This window comes from Camelina sativa, chromosome 12 (assembly GCF_030686135.1).
Source record: "Camelina sativa cultivar CO46 ecotype springtype chromosome 12, ASM3068613v1".
NCBI lineage: Eukaryota > Viridiplantae > Streptophyta > Magnoliopsida > Brassicales > Brassicaceae > Camelina > Camelina sativa.
In genome coordinates, this window is record NC_141891.1 from 15,129,689 (window position 1) to 15,143,437 (window position 13,749).

General features: G+C 34.0%; 3 protein-coding genes, 2 non-coding genes and 1 pseudogene across 6 annotated transcripts; 4 read left to right on the forward strand and 2 right to left on the reverse strand.

Annotated features, from left to right (window-relative positions):
* The first annotated feature begins 3,617 nt into the window (after positions 1–3,617).
* On the forward strand, positions 3,618–5,928 carry LOC104731786 (binding partner of ACD11 1). The gene is made up of 5 exons (XM_010451268.3): positions 3,618–3,877; positions 4,482–4,585; positions 4,705–4,780; positions 4,883–4,963; positions 5,045–5,928. Exons 1-5 carry the CDS (start codon positions 3,872–3,874, stop codon positions 5,741–5,743), a joined length of 966 nt encoding a protein of 321 aa, XP_010449570.1. The 5' UTR covers positions 3,618–3,871; the 3' UTR covers positions 5,744–5,928.
* Positions 5,929–6,711: 783 nt separating this feature from the next.
* LOC104731787 (putative defensin-like protein 307) lies at positions 6,712–7,237 on the forward strand (annotated as a pseudogene). The gene is made up of 2 exons (XR_015575603.1): positions 6,712–6,804; positions 6,898–7,237. The product of XR_015575603.1 is annotated as a putative defensin-like protein 307 (transcript).
* Positions 6,761–6,852, reverse strand: LOC147930548 (small nucleolar RNA R20). Its single transcript, XR_015576966.1, has one exon. It is a non-coding gene; the product is annotated as a small nucleolar RNA R20 (small nucleolar RNA).
* A 1,530-nt stretch (positions 7,238–8,767) lies between the features above and the next one.
* On the forward strand, positions 8,768–9,417 carry LOC104731788 (defensin-like protein 306). The gene is made up of 2 exons (XM_010451269.3): positions 8,768–8,904; positions 9,020–9,417. The coding sequence occupies exons 1-2, from the start codon at positions 8,856–8,858 to the stop codon at positions 9,262–9,264; spliced, it is 294 nt and encodes a 97-aa protein (XP_010449571.1). The 5' UTR covers positions 8,768–8,855; the 3' UTR covers positions 9,265–9,417.
* On the reverse strand, positions 8,862–8,954 carry LOC147930549 (small nucleolar RNA R20). The gene has a single exon (XR_015576967.1). It is a non-coding gene; the product is annotated as a small nucleolar RNA R20 (small nucleolar RNA).
* Positions 9,418–9,686: 269 nt separating the features above from the next.
* HDG4 (homeodomain GLABROUS 4) lies at positions 9,687–13,302 on the forward strand. Its single transcript, XM_010451270.2, has 10 exons — positions 9,687–10,093; positions 10,193–10,359; positions 10,447–10,564; positions 10,715–10,867; positions 10,954–11,325; positions 11,413–11,511; positions 11,599–12,004; positions 12,091–12,326; positions 12,429–12,524; positions 12,611–13,302. The coding sequence occupies exons 1-10, from the start codon at positions 9,908–9,910 to the stop codon at positions 12,977–12,979; spliced, it is 2,202 nt and encodes a 733-aa protein (XP_010449572.2). The 5' UTR covers positions 9,687–9,907; the 3' UTR covers positions 12,980–13,302.
* The last annotated feature ends 447 nt before the right edge of the window (positions 13,303–13,749 follow it).

The following is a 13,749-nucleotide window of genomic DNA, read 5'->3' on the forward strand; positions in this document are numbered from 1 at the left end:
ATCAGCTTGTGTTTGGCTGCTGATCTTGACCGCTTGCTTAAGTCGGCCACCGTTTGGCCGATGGTCTTGGCCGCTGATGGTGGTGATCAAGTGCCTCTTCTCCAGTTCACTCTTCTTTGCTTCTTTGCATCAAAATAAGTCCAAATGCTCCAAATGTGATGATATTACTCTAAGAACCTGAGAGGTAGCACACTATATGCATATGCTCCTAAAACAACCTAGAATGACAAGATTATGCAACAAAACTAACCAAAAACAAGGCTTAAAACCCAACAAAAAACAAGATATCACATATCTAAAATTCCTTCTTTATTTTTTTATTTACAGGTGAGGAGAGACGATATCGTAACTTTGATAGTATTGAAACGTCAGATAAAAGTGCTCATGATAATATGATCTACACTCAGGATTTCCTAAACAATATACAAGTTTCTGGATTGTCAAGCCTTGCTTTAACGTTGAAAATAGGAGCACGTGTCATGTTGCTAAGGAATATAGACCCTAAGGGAGGTTTGCGTAACGGTACGAGGTTAATTATTACTCAGATGGCCAATCATGTAATCGAAGCAAGAATCGTGACAGGAAAAAAGGTTGGTGATAAAGTACTTATCTCTAGGATGTATGTTAGTCCACCTGATGCAAAGTTTCCCTTTCGTATGAGGTGACAAAAGTTTTCTGTTACCGTGGAGTTTGCAATTACTATAAACAAAAGTCAAGGTCAGATGCTAGAACATGTTGGATTTTTTCTACCGAAACTGGTTTTCACACATGGACAGCTTTATGTTGCCTTCTCTCGAGTCACAACCAGAAAATGCTTAAAAGTATTAATTACAGATAAATATGGGAAATGCCAGAATAAAACACTTAATGTTGTTTTCAAAGAGGTATTTGAGACGGTATAACTATGGTTTGTAGTTGGATAATTGTTTTGGATATTTAGACTTGAATTATATTTCTTCTCTTAAATAAAGTGATTTTTAATATCTTTAACACTACCTCTATTTAATTGTCAGATATAGACTTTCACATTGAAAAAAACCATAAATACATTGTAGATGGTCTAAGAACATTTTATTAAAAAAATTCACATGATTATATTTTATTTGGTTTCAACAATGTTGTTTGAAAACATATAATTGTTAGCTGTGTCATAAAATGTATATATAATCTTACATCACATCTATAAACTACAAACTTTACCTTAAATCTGTAATTATATATATAATAATAAATATTAAAAATATTTAATAGTCAAACAAAAGGTGAGACACTAAAACGATTAAGAGGCAACGTTTAATCGTGACTGTTTGTATTCTTACATATCTGGAATCCCCTTTTCATTTTCGATAACAGAGAAGAAACAGAAAAAACCCTAATTGGAGAAAATCATGAGATTCGATTAGCGCCAAGGTCAAGGTCTAATTGATCTTCTTCCCGAAAGAACTAATTGGCGTATACACGCCAAGGTCTTACATTCTTGGAGTATCAGCGAGTTCTTTACAAAAAGAGTACTGCTTCTTGTGGATGTAGAGGTTAGTATCGTTAATTGAACATCATTCTTACTTAAATTTCAATTTTTAACAATTCTTATATATACTACTTCCTACACAATTGTTATTAAACTGTGAAGAGTAACACAATCAAAACTACTTTTTTACCAAATACACTCGCTAAACTCCATAAATATATCGATGATGGTGAATGGTATGATATTTGAAATTTCAAAGTAATCAATCCAACCATGAATGAGAGGAATACTCATCATCCTTATCAAATTAAATTCACGGACGATACCACTATGACGCTGGTCCAACAATTGAGTCCAAAGAATTACTTTTGATTTGAGTATTTGGATGATATATATCATGGAAAAATAAATCATCCCATCTCTTTCGGTAAGTGTTTCGTTAATTAATTTAATATTGATATGGTACAATATGTGAGTATAGTTAATTGTAACTTTGTGTTCGGGAATCTAGAATCATTATAGGATTTTTTGTAACTTTGCCTATTGGTCCCTCCCTTAGAAAAGTATGAATTAAACTTTTACCAAATATAGATTTGCAACACTTTAGAAAGCTAAATTCTGTCTTTTTCCCAAATTAGTTGTCTGTGAGTGTATAGTAGATGTGGAAGATAAAAGAAGACCTGGGAGTGCCAATAATAGTAATGATGTTCTCACGTTGTTGAATGGCAGGTAAAAGACATTTACTCTACCTTTAGGACAGTTACGTTTTAAAGTTGTCTCTATTAAGATTTTTTTCTTAATTTGATAAACATGTAGGAATGAAATTGTGAAATGTCGTGTCAAAAACAACTACGCTTCTGAATTCATGTCTAAATAGCAATCAAACGGGTGCCATCTCATATACAAATCCAAACCTTTTTTTTGTGTAATGCGGTTTGTGAAACTCGGAGAATATGAAGGTGTATAACATAAAATAGTTCTGATATAATCATCATAAGGTAACCAATATATTAATTTTAAACTGCAAATGTTTATAAAACCACAGTTCGAAGGACTGGAGCATCACCAGGCTATGTAAGATTTGATTATGTAAAAATAACTTTATACACTTTATATATGATTATGTATGATGTTAAAATAATTTTGTTTCATACACTTTATATATTTACAAGTCTGAGTTTGTTGGACGTTATTACATAAACCATGTGATGGAGCATCAAAGTGGGAGCTCAGGGACTCAGTCATAAAGAATGGACTCAGAAATAAAGATACAGTGGCTTAATGAACTTTTTGTATATGCAAACTTTAGTATAATTTTGAATGTTTATAGTACCAAATACAATGGTCTAAATAGAAGTACATTTATGGGTTGCTTAAAATATTATTTTAATAGTCTAAACGAAATTACATATTATATTATCCCAAATTAATATATCAAGGTAATTAAAATTGACCGTAACAATTGTATTTGGCTCATTAAAAACTTTGTTACGGTCAATTTGGGTTTAAACTTTGAAAATAGCCTTTAAAATTTCAATTAAACTTTAAAAATGGACTTTAAAATTTCAATTTATTTTTTTCATATGTAGAGTAATACTATAAACATTTGATTAACTATTCATTTTATTATTTTAAAAAGTGAAAATAATAATATTTAATACGAAACTTAAAAAAAAAATTATATTTGAACATACGAACTACTATAAAAATTAAAAAAATTAAACAGGTTTTTAAAATATAATAAAATTTTGATTCAATATTTTAAAGAATTAAATTAGTTTTTTTTTCTATTCAGTTCCCGCCCGGACAAGCGTGCGGGTAACTCTCCTAGTTAATAAGTATATATTTAGTGCAAAATTAATGAATAAAGAAAATTTAGATACACTTTTTTTCTAGATACATAATAGACATTTTATGTGAATAAAAAGGGTCAAAAAGTAGTAGAAGTTTAAAAATAGGACTAAACTATTTATTTATATAAAAAATAAATTGATATTATTTTTTATATGATTTATCCACGTCGTTGAGCGAATCGAATTATTTTTATAAAGAAATAAAATATATAAAAAAAATTGTAGATTCGGGGAAAATGGGGGAAGATGATATATACACTTCTTATAAATTGTTGATTGATATAATCATGGCACGTGAGAAGGATCCGACCATATCACGTGGCAAAACCCGAATAAGACTCGTTTTTCCAAGGCGTTTTAACAGGAGGGTCCACTTTTTTCTTCTTCACATCAAATCCGCGACCCAAAGATTTTTCTTTCTCTTTTGATTTTTTTTTTTTTTTTTTTTATTGCGTTTCAAATTTGTTCTTGAGAGAGAGGTGAACAAGAAGACCAAAATAAAAATAAAAAACAATCTTTCGTTTCAATCCGCGTCAAAGCGATCTTCATCATGTCGGTGAGTTTATCTGATCCATTTTTGTTCTCTGCACTTTCTTGAAACCAGTTAGGTGTTTTTTTTTGGTGATTGAGGAATATGTGAATATAATAGATCTGTTCATTGTGTGATTTGTTGTTAGGCTGTGAGAAAAAAAAAATGGCGTTTAATTTTTTGGGTGAAGGAAGGAATCCGCCTAGTTTTTGGATTTGGTTTTTAAAAAAATTTTAAATTTTTAGACGATTCGAAGGTTTTCAGTTTTTAATTTTTTGGTGAAAATCACTGTTTCGGAGACCTAGTTTGAGCATTTTGTTATGTCTTGTTTCGGTTTTTGTAATCTGTAATGTCTGATCTGTGCCGCGCATATTATTAATTTAGTTTTGAGGACAAAGATTAGCTTTTTCCAAGATTAGCTTGTATTTTGATGATATACAATGTTGTTTGTGTTTTTGATCATTGTATTGGTGATTAAATGTTTATAAAGTCAGTTTGGGTTGCTTCAGGGATGTGTATGTGTATGATGATAAGGAACCCAATGTCTTAGATGTTAAAAAATATGGTAAAGTAAAGCTAGTGTATTTTAAAGTCTCTCTCACGAGATTGTATCTCTCTCTTTCTCTTGCAGATGACTTCTGTCAAAGTGAGCAATGTGTCTCTAGGAGCAACTGACCGAGACCTCAAGGAGTTTTTTTCCTTTTCTGGTGATATTCTGTACCTCGAGATGCAGAGGTTTGGTTTTCCTTTCCTCTCTAATGTTCCTTCCTTCCTTTTTTGGAAGGCTTTTTTAGATTACAAGCTTTTTACTTCTTTTAGGTTTTCGTAACTCTTTTTTTAATACGTCTGTACAGCGAAACTGAACGGACTAAGTTGGCGTATGTTACTTTCAAGGATTTACAAGGAGCTGAAACTGCTGTTCTTCTCTCGGTATTTTTCAATTCTCAGCTTGTTTGTATCACTTCTTCTTTTATGTTACTAATTAACTTTGCTTCCTTTGAGTGACTTTGAGTATTTGTGCGATTCTTTCAGGGAGCTACCATTGTTGATTCTTCAGTTATTGTCACTATGGCCCCGGATTACCACTTATCCCCGGAGGCTTTAGCTTCCTTAGTAAGCTCTTTATTCATCATATCTTCTGACATTTTTTCACAAGTTAAAACTCTTTACCATTTCTTTTCTTTTTTTTCACAGGAACGCAAGGACAGCAACAAATCCCCCAGGGCAGGTGACTCTGTGTTGAGAAAAGCTGAAGATGTTGTGAGCAGCATGCTTGCAAAGGGCTTTATACTGGGAAAAGATGCCATAGCCAAAGCCAAGAGTGTTGATGAGAAACACCAGCTAACATCTACTGCATCTGCCAAAGTCGCATCTTTTGACAAGAAGATCGGTTTCACGGATAAGATCAACACTGGCACAGTTGTTGTGGGTGAAAAGGTCAGGGAAGTTGATCAGAAGTACCAAGTCTCGGAGAAAACCAAATCAGCAATCGCTGCTGCTGAGCAGACAGTGAGCAATGCAGGTTCAGCTATAATGAAGAACCGGTATGTTCTCACAGGTGCTACATGGGTCACTGGAGCCTACAACAGAGTGGCTAAAGTTGCTGAAGAAGTTGGACAAAAGGCTAAAGAGAAAGCTGGTATGGCTGAAGAAGAGGACAAGAGGAAAGTGGTTGATGAGTTTGCTAGAGTTCACTTGTCTGAGTCACCAAAGGCTGCATCATCAACACAGGAAGCCGAACATGATTTGAAACCCTCTGAATTTTCTGAAGCAAAGAAAGAGTCTGAACATCTCGAGCCACAACCGCAGCCGCTGCGGCAACAATCTCCTCCATCTACAGCTCCGGTTACGGCTCCGGCTCCTACTCCGGCTCCTACTCCGGCTCAACCTTGATATATGCAGACAAGTAAAAAAAATATATGATTCTTGTTGTAACCAGTAAAACTTGGAACTGATCTCTCTTGAATTGTTGAAGATGAAGATTGCACTTTTTTATTTAGGACAAAGACTTGTGTTCCTGTAACATTGGATTTATTGTCGGTTTGGTAATTAGACCTGAAAAAAAACAATTTTGTCCTTCTTGTTTTCTTGAAATATCTCCATTCTGCAAAATTGATGAAGAAGCAAGGTTGAGTATTTTAACCAGCCTAATATTTTACTGAACCAAAATACCAATCATTAAGTTCCTTTCTCAACAAATAATATTCTTTCAGTCATGTTAGGGGGTGTATTGAAACCATGATTGTGGAATATTTGATGGGATTTAGAAAATTTGGAATTTTGAAAGATTTTAGGGAAGTTGATATGATTAATTGTAAAATTCTTTCAAATCCCACATAAAACCATGAGATTTGGATTTCTCTATTTTTAACTAAACAAATCCCACCTAAATCCTCCAGAATCTCATAAATCATTAAAATCCAAATCCACAAACTATTTTGAATAACAGTGGATTTTAAAGTAGATTTTTAAATCATCAGTTCAATAACAGTGGATTTTAATAGACTTTTTAAAATACATGATTGAATAACATAGGATTTGTAAGTTTCACACAAATCACTTAAAATGTCAAGTTGAATACACCTCCCTTAAATTCTTAATTAGAAACATTTTTGCAGAAAAAAAAAAAGAAAAAGAAAAAAAAAAACAAAAAGATATAAGGATCTAAGCATTTTAAATTTAATAAGATTGAAGTATTGATTGCAATTTGCAAAAATAAACGTAAATAGAAGAAAATCTCGACTAATTAAACACATTACCAAACTATATTGTTTAAAGTGAAAAAAGTAAAAAAAAAAAATTGCCACGGTATAAGAGAAAATACATATAAATCGTTTAGTTTGTAAACACAGCAAACAATATCAAAATCATTACTAACAAAAGAAAAGTGTAAACACAATAAAAATGGAGAAATCAGCTTTGATATTCATTGGTATTATACTTTTTTTCAACATGTGAGTTTACACAACAGATTTTAGTTTTCAATTGTATTGATCCTCTACTTCACCAACATGGATAATAAAATATCAATCATATGATTTTAACAGGTACACCGATTCTAGCACGGACTGGATATCAACCTTGCAAGAACAACGCTGATTGCGTTATACTCAAATGTCCAACACCATTTGGTAAGCCCACGTGTGTGAATGGTGGTTGTGAATGCCCGCTTGAAAGATTTGTGGCTTTACCAGATGATACCAATACCAATTGTGGTGTGGCTACTTGCATTGACTATTGTAAGGCAAAAGGTGAACAAGCTTATGCTTGTATCATGAACCGTTGTTACTGTCACAAACCTCGCATGTAATTTATATAACGGATACTCTTTCAAATATTAAGTACTACTATCTTTTAAATATCAATTATATCATACTGTTACAATAATATATCGTATGATTTTCTTTCACTTCATTTTCAGATTCATTCTTCATTTGTCTACGTTATGTACTTAATTGCTTATGAAATACACATTGGAAAAAATGAGTATCAAATTGACCTCAAAGATAATATGAATCTCATCAGGTTTATTAGTTTCCTAAATTATACTTTTTACATAAGTATCATAAATTATGAGCAAATTAGCTAAAAGGCAATGGATCATGAACTAATTACAGTAGAACCTCCATAAATTAATACTCAGTAAATTAATAATCTCTATAAATTAATAAATTTCTTTCGTCCCAAGTCGGGACTAGTGTAATTTTGGACACAATTCGATAATATAATAAGATAATAATTTTTTGAAAATTCTTTGTAAATATATAGTCCCATCAATAATATAAATTAATAATTATAGAAAATTATCTAAATACATGTATATATATATACACATTAATTTTTATTAGAGTTTATTTTTAATTTTTACTATATAAAAAATTAAAAACCTTTGTGTGCTATCTTCAAACCATGATAATTGTTATTTTCCTTGTAATTGATTTTATAAAAATATTAGTTATAACAATTAAATCTTATTTTTAATTTTTTTTATCAAATTAGGAAAGTCTCTCTATAAATTAATAAATATTAATTTATCAATAAATTAAAACCTCTATAAATTAATAGGTTTTCATGGTCCCAACCTTATTAATTTATAGAGGTTTTACTGTAGATCAAATGGCAAGACTTATGATGGGTTTCTTTATTTTACCACAATCGTATAAAACTTATGGTTCTGATGATGACAATGGTTGTTAAAATTCATGTTATATGATAAAACATTGTGGCGACCAATGACGGTGGATATCTTATATGTTTACAGCTATTGATTCAATGAGTCGGATTTGGTTTTGACTTGTGACAGTTTCAGTAGCGACTGGCGATATGACTCAGCCACTGAGGCTTAACATTGTTTAACTTCGGTTCAATATATAACAAAAGTCTGTGTTAATGATTCAAAAATTTACTATTCATCTTTGAGTTAATACAAATGGAAATGAAGATTGTGTTCTGTGATATTATAATATAGAGATTATCACTTATATATGGATAAAAATCATGCTAAATTAAACTAGTAAAAATAATGCTATCATTTAACTTGGATTTATTTTTGTAAAATTTTTACGTAAGCAAATATAAATGAAATGATCATAACTTTGATAAGATATCAAAAATCTACTATTGGTAATTGATGATCCTCACTATATATGCTAAAGAAACTGATCCCATACCATCTCTTGTAAATTTGTTTTGGGGTGATTCGAGAAATTGAGATCCGGCCTGTGCCCAAGTTAATTGTGAATATTGTGATCTATGCATAAAAGTATGTGATTTAAATTTATGATTTTCCACTCTTTCTAAAATAAGTTAGGTATAAAATCTTGTTACATTAAAGATAATAATGGTATTTTCCAAAAAAGAAAATGCAAGCATTGACCAGTAAAACAGTTTGCAAAACATATTGCTTGTGGTTGGTTTTTTTACACTTACAAATAGTCTCCAAATCACCCACTTTACCCACCAAATCAAAACTCAAGAAAAAAAATACAAACGTATTCAATAAAAAATGCAGAAAGCGACTTTGATAATTATCGGTTTTATACTTTTCTCAACATGTAAGATTTTTGGATCATCTCTATGTTTATTAGTTACATTCATCACTGTCACTATTATCACCTTCATCATCGATGTTACATATCATCATGATCAATAATATTTAAATCTTCACAGGTACGCAAATTCTTGCACAATCTTGCAACAACGACTCTGATTGCACTAATCTAAACTGTGCAACAAAGAACCACATCAAGTGTGAGCAGAACAAGTGTCAATGCATTAATGAAAGATACCTCCGCGTGATATCCGTTAAGCCAAGGTGTAATGTCCAATCGTGCATTGACTTGTGCAAATCAAAAGGCGAAGTTATATATGTTTGTATCACATACCGTTGTTATTGTCGCAAACCTCCAATGTGATAATAACACAAGCTAATTAGCAACAATTGTAGTATCTTAAAGTTCTTCAACTGCGGCAAGTTTCAACATGTACTCTTTTATTTATATTCGATAAACAGAGTAAAATAATGTAAATCTTACAAAATAACATGCATACTTACTTATGTAGTACCATATTAACTCGGACTTGGTTCGGGAGGGTCCGTAAGATTAGTAACGTGGTTGTAGTACACGGACTTGAAAGCGCGTAAGGAATAAAGTTTGTTGACCGAGAACCAAAGTTTGTTGACTATATGGAATCGTCTGGCAAAGATTTTGATTTGACACTCTGCTTCCTTCGAGGGCAAAAAAGAACAAAGGTAAAGAGTGTTTGACAAGCTGTTTTGTCTTATCAGTATTCCGTTAAATATCGCCGTTTAACATAAACGGACGCCGTTTAACATAAACGGACGCCGTTTACTCTTCTTAGTCGGTAAGTAAGTATTTTAGTGTTTTTTTTTTTTTTTTTTTTTTATCTCTTCAGTTTCTCTCTGAAGCCAAAACAAGATAAAGTATTGAGAGTGAAGAAGCAAAAGATGAAGTGAAACCCAAAAAACAAAACCCTTGAACTCTCTCTATCACTCTCTTCTTTGTGTTTTCTTCTTCTTCTGATTTTGTAATAAAAATGGAAACGAAAGACAAAAAATTAATGTACGGAGGAGATTATCAAGTGATGAAGTCAAGCGAAGATGTTTCATATTCCGACAAGATTTTCGGTTCAACCTCTTCTTCGTCTCCGACAGCAACAATCCAAAACCCTAATCTCAAGTTTACCGCTTTCGATAACCTTAATTTCCCTTACATGACACCGGTTCGTCTTTCGCTTCCAACCAAAACCCTAACTTTTTCTGTATACTTGGTTTTTTATTAGAAAGTTGGTAACTTTTTTTGTTGTTTCGGTGGTTTTTAGAAAGAAGAAGAGTACGGGGTGATGAGCATGATCGGAAGCGGGTCGGGTGTGTCAACCGGGTCGGGCCATTACCTGGTGGAGAATACTGCAATCGAACATGAGTCTCCTGCTACTAAGAGTAGTCGTTCCCATAGACACACTGTTCATCAGATTCAAGAAATGGAAGCGTACGTCTCCTGTTACTATTTCAAAACGATGTTATATGATGAGATAATGTTTACTATTTTAATTAATTTTGGTATGTATTGTATTAGAGTGTTTGAAGAAACTTCTCATCCGGGTGAAAACAAAAGATTGAGATTAAGTGAAGAACTTGGTCTCACGCCTCGACAAGTCAAGTGTTGGTTTCAAAACAAACGTACCCAAACCAAGGTAACAAGATTCACTCTTTAATGTTGTTTGGCTTCATTTTAACAAGGTTAATTAATTTGACCATATAAACCGGTTTTAAGTATCGGGGTTTAGAAAAATCTGGCTCTGGACCATTCATGTTAAATGCTAATACTGAGATTAATTAACCAGGCACAACAAGACAGAAGAGCTAATGCAATGCTAAAAGCAGAGAACGATACTCTTAAAACTGAGAGTCAAGATCTTCAGTCCAGTCTACAATGCCTCTCTTGCTCTTCTTGTGGCAACAACCTCCGCCTTGAAAACACCCGCCTCCGCCAAGAGGTATTCCAATGTATTAATCTTGTAAACATTTGATGTTTTTATCTACTGTATCAAACTGTTATAGCTAGTGTTATTATACGTTGCAGCTTGATCGGTTACGCCGCATTGTTTCAATGAGGAACACTCCTCCTCCTTCACAAGAGATTGCCTGTTTCTTCCCGGAGACTGATAGCAACAACAATAACGACGTGTTGATTGCAGAAGAAGAAAAGGCTATTGCGATGGAACTTGCAGTTTCTTGCTGTCAAGAATTAATTATCATGTGTGATATCAATGAGCCCTTGTGGACTAAGAAGAGATTAGACAATGAGAGTGTGTGTCTTAACGAGGAAGAGTATAAGAAGATGTTCTTATGGCCTCCAACGGATGATGATGGTCGTTTTCGCAGAGAAGCTTCAAGAGCTAAAGCAGTTGTCATGATGAACAGCATGACCCTCGCCAAAGCATTCCTTGATGCTGTAAGAACAAGTCAAAACACATTTCCTTGAATACATTTTCTAAAAACTCACATTTTAATATAGATATGTTACAATTTTGCTTCCAAGGATCAATGGTCAGAACTGTTCTGTCCGATAGTGTCAAGCGCCAAAGTGATTCAGATCATATCTTCTAAAGTTTCTGGAACAGATGGTTCTTTTCTTCTGGTGAGTAATTCATTTTCAATACATAAGAGTGATCAAATAAGTTCTTCTTTTAAGGTAGTGAAGTCTTTGTCTCTCTTTTGAAAACAGATGTATGCAGGGTTACAAGTAGTATCTCCATTACTACCAACAAGAGAAGGTTACTTTCTTCGATATGTGGAGCGAAAGGGGAAAAAGGTAAAATGGATAATTGTAGATTTCCCGATCGAAAGCTTCCGCGGTTTTGTCAAACCAGCTTCAACTGCTGCTACTACTACTACTGATCTATACCGGAGAAAACCTTCTGGTTGCATCATTCAAGAAATGGCTAACGGATACTCTGAGGTCACATGGGTAGAGCACGTGGAAGTAGAAGAGAAGCAAGAACAGGACGAGGTGGTTAGAGAGTATGTGAAGAGTGGTGTAGCCTTTGGCGCTGAACGGTGGCTAGCTGTGTTGAAGAGACAGTGTGAAAGGATGGCTAGTCTCATGGCTACAAAAATCACTGACCTTGGAGGTATATGACTTGTTTCACAAGTAAAACATCATACTTCCACAACCAATGTGGTTTTCTTATCCGTTCTTTCGTGTTTTTTTTTTCAGTGATACCTTCTGTAGCAGCGAGGAAGAACTTGATGAAGCTGTCACAGAGAATGGTGAAAACATTTTGCCTGAACATAAGCAATTCGTACGGACAAGCATCAACTAAGGACACAGTGAGAATCGTAACCAGGAAAGTTAGTGATGGTTTTGTTCCTTGTGCCGTGTCAGTCACGTATCTTCCTTATTCTCATCACAAAGTCTTTGATCTTCTCCGTGACAATCAACGTCTCTCTCAGGTAAGAAAGTAAAAAAAAAAAAACTAGAATCTTCTTCCTCTGTTCTTCTGATTCATAAAGATTCTGAAATCCAAATTTGAGATTTTTTCTTCTCTGCTGAAGCTGGAGATCTTGTTCAATGGGAGTTCATTTCAAGAAGTTGCTCATATCGCTAATGGATCTCATCTTGGAAACTGCATCTCTCTTCTTCGGATCAATGTTAGTGAGATTTCAAAATCTTTTAAACTTTCTCAAATCAGAATCCGAATTTTTAATGCAAAAGTTTTGGTTCTTGGATTACGCAGATGGAGAGCAACACATGGCATAATGTAGAGTTGATGCTCCAAGAAACTTGCACCGATAACTCCGGCAGTCTCCTCGTGTTCTCCACCGTCGACGCCGACGCAGTTCAGCTCGCTATGAACGGCAAGGATCCTTCTAACATCCCTCTTTTGCCCGTTGGGTTCTCTGTTGTTCCAGTGAATCCATCCGATGGCGTCGAGGGCACGTCTGTCAATTTGCCTTCGTGCTTGCTCACCGTTGCGATGCAGGTCTTGGGGACCTCCGCCGCCGATGCAAAACTCGATCTTTCCACCGTATCCGCCATCAACAACCGTATTTGCGCCACTGTCAACCGTATCACATCCGCGCTGGTGAACGACGTCGGTAATTAGGAGAAGATTTGTGGAGGGTGTTTTGGTAAATATTGCGCAGCTAAAAAACTTGATTAGGTAATTTAATTTTGGTCGACGAGGGGTTAATTCGATCCGGTATAAAGGGTAAAAACAGTAATTTACCACCTTAATTTTTTGGGGGAGTCAAGAACGAACCAAGGCATGATGACATTTTTTGGTGAATCGGGTTTTACCCGGTTTTAAAAATGCTTGACTGGTTCGGGAATTGACTTCCAAACTTGGATTAACCATAACGGTTTGGTTTGGTATTATGGTTTTGTTCTTTTTATTGCAAGTTTAATGCTAATAGTATTATGTCTTAATCTCTTGCGGCATTTTGTTTTGAATCCTCGTAAAAATGATCCAAGTCTATTGGTACTAAAGGCATAGACTTTGTTTTAAGACCTATATACGCCCTAAACCCTCCAGAAAGATTTCTTTAAGCTGGACCTTGAAACTCGAGAGTGAGGTATCCTTTGTTCCTCCTGGTTCTTCTTACTATAGCCATGCGACCATGAGCCTTACGATCCCGTCCTTTACTCGGTTGGTACTTGTACTTAATGTAGAAAAATGCATTTCTTGTCCTGAGTCTTTCACTTGGTGGCTCCATGATTTCCTTGGTTTCTACCGCGCTACCTTAAGACTCATCAATTGCGATAGATTTCGGCTGCAAAAAACAATATCTATTTTTCCATGTTTTGAGTTATAGATATGTTCGTTCACACACAAAATTGTAATGATTTCTTAACAATAATTATTATTTATATGTC

Bases quoted from the DNA above. Each gene is read 5' to 3' on its own strand.
- LOC104731786 (XM_010451268.3), top strand. The intron at 4,586-4,704 runs GTTTGGTTTTCC...ACGTCTGTACAG, and splicing joins CTGTACCTCGAGATGCAGAG to CGAAACTGAACGGACTAAGT. The intron at 4,964-5,044 runs GTAAGCTCTTTA...TTTTTTTCACAG, and splicing joins CGGAGGCTTTAGCTTCCTTA to GAACGCAAGGACAGCAACAA.
- LOC104731788 (XM_010451269.3), top strand. From the start codon at position 8,856: ATGCAGAAAGCGACTTTGATAATTATCGGTTTTATACTTTTCTCAACA. The intron at 8,905-9,019 runs GTAAGATTTTTG...AAATCTTCACAG, and splicing joins TTTTATACTTTTCTCAACAT to GTACGCAAATTCTTGCACAA.
- HDG4 (XM_010451270.2), top strand. From the start codon at position 9,908: ATGGAAACGAAAGACAAAAAATTAATGTACGGAGGAGATTATCAAGTG. The intron at 10,094-10,192 runs GTTCGTCTTTCG...GGTGGTTTTTAG, and splicing joins ATTTCCCTTACATGACACCG to AAAGAAGAAGAGTACGGGGT. The intron at 10,360-10,446 runs GTACGTCTCCTG...GTATTGTATTAG, and splicing joins CAGATTCAAGAAATGGAAGC to AGTGTTTGAAGAAACTTCTC.